This window comes from Typha angustifolia, chromosome 15, assembly GCF_048772165.1.
Source record: "Typha angustifolia cultivar Huaian chromosome 15, ASM4877216v1, whole genome shotgun sequence".
NCBI lineage: Eukaryota > Viridiplantae > Streptophyta > Magnoliopsida > Poales > Typhaceae > Typha > Typha angustifolia.
Window position 1 is genome coordinate 20,013,581 of NC_133253.1, and position 9,651 is coordinate 20,023,231.

General features: G+C 38.6%; 1 protein-coding gene across 1 annotated transcript; it reads left to right on the forward strand.

Moving 5' to 3' along the window:
* Window positions 1-552: 552 nt before the first annotated feature.
* LOC140778935 (uncharacterized) lies at window positions 553-7,929 on the forward strand. Its single transcript, XM_073123838.1, has 9 exons — window positions 553-1,247; window positions 2,715-2,921; window positions 3,043-3,288; window positions 4,062-4,128; window positions 4,217-4,402; window positions 4,565-4,656; window positions 6,371-6,535; window positions 6,610-6,746; window positions 7,301-7,929. Exons 1-9 carry the CDS (start codon window positions 672-674, stop codon window positions 7,509-7,511), a joined length of 1,887 nt encoding a protein of 628 aa, XP_072979939.1. The 5' UTR covers window positions 553-671; the 3' UTR covers window positions 7,512-7,929.
* Window positions 7,930-9,651: the final 1,722 nt, after the last annotated feature.

Sequence of the window (9,651 nt, forward strand, 5' to 3'; positions counted from 1 at the left end):
TCTCGGAAGTCGTGAATTCTACACTAAAAACGCATCGTAGTCTATGGGAGTTCTGAAATGATTGGCTCATAATCACCATAGGAGATGAGGGTGCTGGTAATTTCGTACTTAGGTAAATATTATATATATAGAAAGAGTAGTTCCACGGACTAACTCGAATTTAATACTCATTTTCCCTTTACATGCAAAACAATCGTCTCCAAACACGAGGCATTTATTTCTTGGTATTGGTATTGGTATTTTGCAATGGCATCCTTCCAAAATTCCTTAATTTCAGGATTACAACTCACACGAACACACTACACTAACTAGCAGCTAAAAATCTAGAGCTTTTTTCATATAAAGGGACAGAAATATTTTCACTTACATATATATATATATATATAAGACTATAAGAGTACACCTTTTTATTCATCAATTGAATTAATTTTAATTGATATTTGTTAAAAAGTAGTTCAAGTATATCAGATATTTCTTGTAGTAAACAAGAGTACGAAGGAAAAATTAGATGGGTAAGCACACAAATAAAGGACTTCTAAAGGACTTATAAGCAAAAGAACCTTTATTTGTTATGCTCCGCGGAACACCGCACCAGCGTCTTTTTCTTTCCACTCCCCGAGTTGGCCTTGCTCTTCTTCTTGAGGACCACACGAGCTCTTCTCCCTCCAACTATGTCCTCCTCCTCCTCCTCCTCCGCCGCCGCAGCCGCAGATGGAGGCGGCGACGCCTCCTCCTCCTCAGCCGCAGAAGCCTTCCGAGAGTTCAAATCCCTCGTCGAGATCGCCGACCGGAAGTTTGCGCGGGTGCGCGACCTCCCCCCTTATGCTCGCGATCCTCACCACCTCCTCTACCACCGCAAGGTATTCAAGGCCTACACGAATTTGTGGCGGTTCCAGCAGGAGCGCCGACGGGAACTCGTCGCCGGCGGGCTGCGCCGGTGGGAGATCGGCGAGATCGCCTCCCGGATCGGCCAGCTCTACTACAGTCAGTACCTCCGTACCAGCGAGGCTCGATTCCTCCTCGGCGCGTACGTCTTCTACGAGGCCATCCTCGTTCGCGGCTACTTCGACGCCGCGAGAGGAGAACCGTCATACAGGCGACGACCCGATCTATTGTTGCGGTATAAGGAGCTAAGGTTCCACGCGAGGTTCTTGGTTGTCGCGTTCTTGCTGAATCGCGCGGAGGCAGTAAAGCACCTGGCAGAAAGATTTCGGGTGTTAGTGGAGGAGTCCAAGGCCGCATATCCGGTAATTTTCCTCTTCCTGATCTCTAATTCTTTCTGAATCCTTCAAAAAAATTTAGTTATTTACCCAGTGGTTGGAGAATTCTTTGATTGTTAGCACGAGATGAGTTTTAGGACGGTTATTCGAGATTCGGCATTTCTTTAACCTTTTTAATATGCTTACTTGTCAAACTGTGGTAAAGAGAAAGATTACCTAAAAGTTGAGCACTCAAAACTTGGCCACTTATTTATTTGGTGTTGGATTAGGTTAGTGGTTGAAACTAACAGTCAGATGCTTGAATGGCTTCTTCACTATTCATAATTTGCACGGTGGTTGTTAACTACCTATGTTTATAAATTATTTCGTGGTCTGTCATTAGACGCAAATGCTTGAAGTTTGGTGAGCCAGTGGACATTGAATAATCACTATCCGTTGGAATTATTAGTATTTTAGTTCTGCACATTACTAGCGTCCGCTGTAGGCTAGAATTTAATAAGTAACTATTAGGTGTTGAGTTTCAGTGTCTTTTGAAGGTACAGGCCGCAGTTTGCAATACTAAATTTATTTTGCTTTACAATAAATAAAGAAGATGAAATTGTTGCCTTCAGGTTCAGCATGTAATCACTGCCATAAGATCATAATGTAAGATTAAAACTCTGATCTTGTTGTTTGATGAAGAAAAGACAGAATAGAAGAATAATGCTTGCTTATTTTCTAAAGAAGGCCATATACAGAGGCCAAGAGCTCGTAATTTGATATTGTAAGCTTATGCCAGGTTAATCTTTGAGTGTTCTAGGATGTTTTGTCTTAGTGGTTTGATTTATCTGCAGAAAGCCCAAAATTAGCCAACTTAGACCTGACAATAGTCTTCTTAGGAGAACTTCAGTTGTTACAGACTATTCTATGTTCTGATGCAGCTATACATGACCCTTAGGCTGTATAATTGGGCTTTGATGTGGTGTCTCAATTATAAGGTATTGCCTTTAGGCTTGGACTTATACAATATTGCAAACAGTTTTGGATCAAAGGAGCACAAATGAGAATTTATAGGGCATGCTAGCTTGATCAATAATTCAAAGGCTACGACTAAGCCTGAGTTTTATTTGAAGAAACTGTTTACTGCCCCTTGAATACAAGAACTTTAATGAATAGCCTAGTGAATCAAGTGCAATTGGGTACAATCAGATGCTGTCCCAAAAACAGTTTTGCCAATGATACTCTCCCAGAAAGTACAATCAGATTGTGACTTCACAATACACTGTTACAACTCATAATTAATTATTTAGTTCTTAAACTCCATGGACCTTATTATTCTGCAATGCTTGCATCTATAAATTCCATACAACTCTTTATGTCATCATATATCAATTTTTCCAAGAGTATGTTTTATCTTTTGATTTATAACACTAGAAACTTATCATCTTTGTTCTTATATAACTTATGAAAATGTTACAATTGGCCTCTAGCATGGTATAACTTTTTTCTGTCCAGGAGGCTAACTTCAAAGAATGGAAGCAAATACAGCAAGAAATCGTGAGGTTCTTGAAAGCTGATAAAGCTTTTGCACATTCCAGGCCTTTGAGATATAATGTGCTGTATGATTCTTATCCATCTTCCCGTCCATATATCATGCGATTTCATTCAAAAAGGGTTTTAAGGTTACAGGAGGCTCTGCTGACAAGCTATCATCGAAACGAGGTTTGCTAACTCATGCATTTTTCTTATCTGCAACTGATTTGGCAGATATTTTTATGAAAAATATTGCAATTTTTTTATGGATGTTTCCTACTTAGTTGTTGTTGTGTTGTTGAACGACCAGGTCAAATACACAGAGCTTACTTTGGACACTTTCAGAATGCTACAGTGTTTGGAATGGGAACCTAGTGGGACTTTCTACCATGATACTACCAAAGAAGCTACAGAAAATGGTGCCTTCAGTGACCAGAGTGGTGGAGTCTCTGGACTAATTGATATAAACCTTGCTGCTGATATGACAGATCCAAGTCTGCCTTCAAATCCTCGAAAGACTATTATTTACCACCCCTCTGTCTCTCACCTAATTGCAGTGAGTGGCCCAATTATATTAGTTCTAATTTTTGTTGCAATTTTAATTTCATATATTCATTATATAAGGAAATTTATGCACTCTGAGCTTCTAGATGATTTACCTGAAGAACTTTTTTAGGACTGTAATTTGCTTGTGCTCAGGTTGCATCCATATAATATAGATGATTTACCTGAAGAGCTTTTTTAGGATTAACTTTTTTGTGCTCAGGTTGCTTCCACATGATATCCAATCTCAATTTCCAATGCTTTGCTACCTTTTAGTATCTACGAGAACTTAGTATAAATTATGAGAATTTGACTGGGTACTGAGGCTTCAAATAGCTTGCTTCATTATCAATGTCAGGTGTCTAGATTGATGTATGCTCTCTATTAGATACATTCTATGCCATCTTATTGCTCAACTGTCAGAGCATATGCTCCTTGATCAGATCTGTTGGAAATCCCACGTCCATTCCAGACTTCTAGGATTCTTGCCTTGTGTACCTCACCAATTTCTACCTTCATTAGCAGTTTGATTTGTGAACATTTGTGGGCATAATGAGGGTTAGACGAGTTAATATAACTGTGACGGGATTTTATATCATCACCTTGCACGACAAATTTAATCAATATTACTGACGATTACTGTTCGATCTTATAACGCAGTTAATACCATTTTTCTACTGGGCACACACAAATTTCATGTATCTGTGTTTATTCATATGTATCCATTCCTAGTACTAATTTTATTCTGTTCTTCACACTGCGATAAGTCATATTCTGTATCTACAGGTAATTGCAACAGTTTGTGAGGAGCTCTCTCCGGATAGCATTTTACTGATATATATATCAGCATCAGGTTGCTGCTTGTGCTGTAATTTCTACCTTGCTCATTTGCTCATTCTGTTTCCCATCCTTTGCTTATGATATTTGTCATACCTTTGCAGGGAAGGCCGAACAGAGTGGTGCTTTTCAAACCCCTGGATCCTTGCTGAACTCTAGAAGACCAATTCCTGCTTCACAGACCAGTGGCAAGCAAGATAATCTGCAGCACCAACACTCTTTTATAAGTACACCAAATCCAAATGCCTCTTTAGAAAGTTATATATGGCTAGGGCCTCGTGGAAGTGGAGGTGCGTAATTATCTATCTAGTAAGGGTACAAGAGTTATCCACTAGAGTATAATATTAGTCCTTCAGTTTATTTTAACTCCTGTAAAACATTCCTAAGTCACACTAATTAGTCAATATTTGTCGTGGTCATATTTCACTGATTTGTTTTTTTTTCAATATCAGGTTCGAACAACCTTTACCCTGAAGATCTAATTCCGTTTACACGAAGTCCACTTTTTCTTATTATTGACAGTGACAATAGCCAGGCATTCAAGGCAGGTTTGTCAAAACTTGATCTCAACTTTCTAAAAGATACTGGACGATGTTTTTGTTCTTTTCTTTTCAATCAAATATGTGACAGGCAAGTCTTAAGTTTGCATTACTTCCAGATGCATTCTATTAATTATTAAAAGAATTAATCTGCTTTACTTGTTGCATGTGAGTTCTGTTATTGCACGATGTAAGTAATATCTTACCATGAATGAATACACCTTCAAGTCTTCAACATTTTCAATCATTCCACATAACAGATCTGACCAGTAATAATGGCAATAGCTATACAATGATACTGTTAATATTCTTCTGTAATGAGAAAATGAGCTGGTTTCAGCAGCTCAAGATTTTACTTTTTATGAGTACCAAATGTAGAACTAATAGTTGATTTATTTGAAGAAAAACTAAAAGAAATCAATAAATGTGAAATTATAGAATATGTTAATATTACTGGTAATTTTATTGTGGGTTTTATAATTTATAGTTATCAATCTCATGCTAATGAAAGATAAATCTTAGAATAGTGAAGTAATGGTTGATGCAGCCATAACTGAAGAGTAGCTTTTGCAGATGGTAGGATGTTGCAATAGCTCAAGAATTTGGCTAGGAAGCAATCAATTTGTTTCATAATACAATATATGGTGCTGATAACAATACAATAAATTAGAAAGATGTTTCATCCAATTGATTGTTTCTTCCTTAAAATGTGTTGGCATAGAAAATTCTCTGGAATTTGGAGCAGATTTAATTGCTAATTAAAAATATTCTTCAAAGTCACTATTTTAGTTTGTTTTAACTTTTAAGCATGTTTTTTTTTTCAACTGAACAAATCAACTCTTGGTCTAGCAGTTCGTACAAAAGTTCTAGCTGACCTATTTGAGAGATATACAGCTATTTGAGAGTTTCATAAGTCTAGATGAGCGCTACTCTTAGTATAGTCTAAGTGGGACACAAGTAACTAGAGATTAAGTTTTTATATTTTATCTAACTGTTCAAGTATCTCATAGTTAATTATTTTTTCATATCCTGATTAAACTCAAATCAGATGTTCTGAACTAGAGATGAAGTTTTTATATTTGGTTTCAGCTGGGCCATTAAATTGAGTTATTTTTCCTCTGAACTCATCTACAGGAAATTTTATTAGCAATAACATTAAAACAACAAAGCTTGGATGGTTATTCTTCTCCAAAATTTATTTCCAATCTGTTCTTTTACTTGTTTCTTCCATCTAATTTATTCTTCTTGTTGCTGACTGCATCAACATATTTCCCTTGATCTCTGTTGTTCCATCATTGTTTGGAACTAAAAGCTTGGTGGACTGTTGTTGTTGTTGTCATAGACTGGCTGGAGATCATGGTAGATCTTCAATAACTAGAAGAGCTGTATTTTTTTGCCCTATTAAACCCCTTAAGGTTTGCATGCTTCCTACAACTATCAGGGCATCATTGGATTTCTCATCATGCCTTCTATCTTTTTTAAGTGATCTAAAGGTCATCACGCTTCCCTTGTCTGTATGATTCATTTGTTCCTTGTGTGGCTACTTTTGGTAGATATTAGGAAATGTTAAAATGTTTTGAAATTTCCATAGCCCTTTTCCTAGCACTCTGTTTTGCTCCCGTGACATTTCTTTTCTCCCTTAAGGAAGTTTCATGACACTTTTATATAAAATATTTCAGGCCCACAAATATTGTCTTATTGACACTGTATATTTGCCAGGTCATACATGGTAATGAAAGAGGAGAAGCGGCAGCTTTGCTTATTTCCCCCGGGAGGCAAACATCATTGTCTACTGAAAATAGTGGAAGCCAATTTACATTCTTTTTAACTGCTCCGCTGCAAGCATTCTGCCAATTAGTTGGCCTCTCCTCTGATCTAGAAGCTGTAAGTCAATTTGTACTTTCCAGCATCTACGACGATGTTTAATATCTTGGTCTGATTTCTCATGGTGTTTTCAGGATGTATCCAATGACGCCGAGAGCATTATTTCCTCTGCTTTGGCTGAATGGGAAGTGATACTCTGCACGTCAGATGAGCTGGACCTGGTCTGGGCACAAGTTTTACCTGATCCACTTCTAAGACGGATAATCCTAAGGTGCGGCTTCCTTGTTTTATATATATCCATCATTTTTAGACTAGTTTCCTCAATGAGAACATCTAGTATCCAGTTTAAATATTTTCCAAGTGATAGAATGATTTTTGCCATGAGTTTAGCAAAGATGTTCTGATCTCTCATGTGTGAAGCTGAATGCTGCTAAGATGGCGATTTATCTGACGTTGTTGCTAAGATCTTAACTATTAGTACCTTCATAAGATCAGTGCTGACAAAATTAGAGTAAGCACAATTGATGCTGTCCTATATTAGCCTCAATAGAAGACAAAGTGATGAAATCGGTAATTATGTGTAGTCACTTGCATCATACTGATGCAACCGCTCAGATTCAAGGAAGTTTGGGATGTTCAGTTGGATTGAATAAGAAACTTTGTCCATCAGTAAGCAGTACACTTACTCGACATTACAAGAATCTATAGGTTTAATGTCCTAAATTCTTGTAGAAGTTACAATTTCTTCATCTTAGCACTCTTAATCAGCACATTTTTGTTGAGATCTCTCTTCTTCCTCTCATACATATGGTTTTATCTGACCAGGTTTATATTCTGCCGAACCGTGTTTTCTCTTTTCTGCCCTCGAGAGAAGGATAATCAGCATCTGCCTGATTGCCTACCTTGCTTGCCGGAGCCCCTCTCTCCAAACTCTGCAGCAACACAGATCCATATCTTCCTGCTTGCGGAAAAACTAGGCTTTGTTGATCATTTTCACTTTCCAGACTCCATCAGGGACTCCATGACGGACAGATAATTCCTAGTATTAGTGATAGTGTATACCCTTCTGTAGATAGAATCCTGGTAAATAGAATCCATTTATTTGTTGATTGTTTTGTGTCAATACACGGATCATCAACTCTGCTGGTGGGCTACGCGTTATTGAGCAGACCGCCGAGCAAATTCTGGTGATTCGTTAGAGTGCCACTTGGCTGAGATGCTATAGTTAGATACCACGAGCTGCATTTACCTCTGCTTGAGCATCTGTATTAAGTTATTGTTAGTATTGTGTTTGTGTGTCTTGCTTCTGTCTTATCAAGGATTTCGTTGTTGATAGAAAGAAATCAGCGACTAGGTTCAGAGTTGTTTTCCTGATCTTATGACAAACTTGACGTCCATGTAGAGGTACTTTCAGTTTTTAAAAGTGAGTTTATCTGTGAGGCTATTCGATGCAATTTTTCTGGATCGTGATTTCTTTCTCACCATAATGAGTTGGGCTTGTGCTGGTGATTTGTTCATTTTGTAGGAGGAGCTACTATTTCTTGATTAGGCTTCGTTTTTAAGGAATATTAAGTTAAGTTGGCAACTTATAGTAACCTTACACTGAGATTGTCTGGTTGTCATCGAGCTGTTTCATTTAGTTCAATCGTCTGTGGTGACATATCTTACGCAGTGTATGTAAAGACCTGCATTTGACGATGCAGTATAACTCGTAGAATCATATTACATCCTCGAGCCACTTATTCATGTCAACGTACGAAACGTATATGTATTTTGGAGCAAACAATCTCCAATCGGATTAAGACAAATTAAGGTCTGCCACGGGAGGTGCGCTAAGGAATTGCAAAATGGCCATCCCATCACACAAGTACGAAGCATCAAATTAGAATGTGTCCAAGATGTTCTCCTTTTGAGGTATCCCAACGCCCGGTAGAAGCCATCTTGGAGAACGACACGTATAAAAAATTCAACAAGGCTTTGATTCCTGTCCTTGAGCAGGTTCGTACACGGCCCTATTTATTTCTGCCTTGCCCGGGATGATCCATGGGCCTCTCTGGTCAAACGGTACGACGTCAGCGTCCTTCGCACCGCTGAATGGTCCCAAATCGTATTCCCAAAATTTCTTTTTTTTTTTTTTGGTTGGGGGTGGGGGAGGGAGTTTCTCACGTTGCACCGAGAGGATCTAAGCCAAATGAAGATCTGAAGTTCGCACGTAACAGGTTACACCGAGAGGATCTGAGGCAAGTGAAGAGAGTGTCATACTCTCGTACCTAGTTCATGCATATGTGGTGAGCCACTAGAGGCCCGCCAAAAGGAACTAAAAGGAAATGTGAGCCCACTAAGTAAAGTCTATGGACGGCATTAGCTGCTTAATTAGCATATATATATATATATAATCTTCTAACGTACGTACGGACGCTCTTCCTCCCGTCCAAAGTGGGGAACCATATCAACGTGAAAGCGACAGCCGAGCCAACTTTAAACCCTTGGCGTGCGTCGATCTCGCCTCGTCTAGCTCGTTCGTCTCCCAGCTAAGGCTGCAGCTGCGCATCTGTTGGATGCCACGTCCCCCCTTTTTCTCTCCTTGGACAACGCTCTGATTGATCGCCTTCCTCTTGTCACGTGTTACTCTTCGTTTTGGGCCATTATGTATGATATCTCTATCCTGTTTATAAGATAGACGAGGTATGGCATATGGGGTCCCTTGGTTGGGTAATAAGTATTACAACCACATCAATCATCCATCCATCGGTACTTAGAAAAAACAAAATCGACTAAAATTATTTTACTACTATGTCGTCCGTGCACTTTTGAGTAACTTACGATTGTTAAAAAAAATATATATATATTCATCTTTAATTATTGAAGAAATTAATAGCGGTTGAAACAAAAACTTACTTTCATCCTCTAAATAAACTTTCTATAAGAAAAAAAAACATTCGTAGTGCTAGCTACTGGTCGTTCCATGCACGTACTGGCTAGTGGCAGCATTCATCTCTTCTAAGACTTCCTTTTTATCGCTTCTATTCATCTTGTCCGCGTGTGATGGCGACGAGCGACCACCAAGTGGCGTAGCGAACTTTAGGATGCGCTGTCACGAGAAAAAAAGGGGGACCTAATAACAAGCGAGGTATGTGTATCCACAGGTGTCCTCTTCTTATGTTTTGACCCTTTGT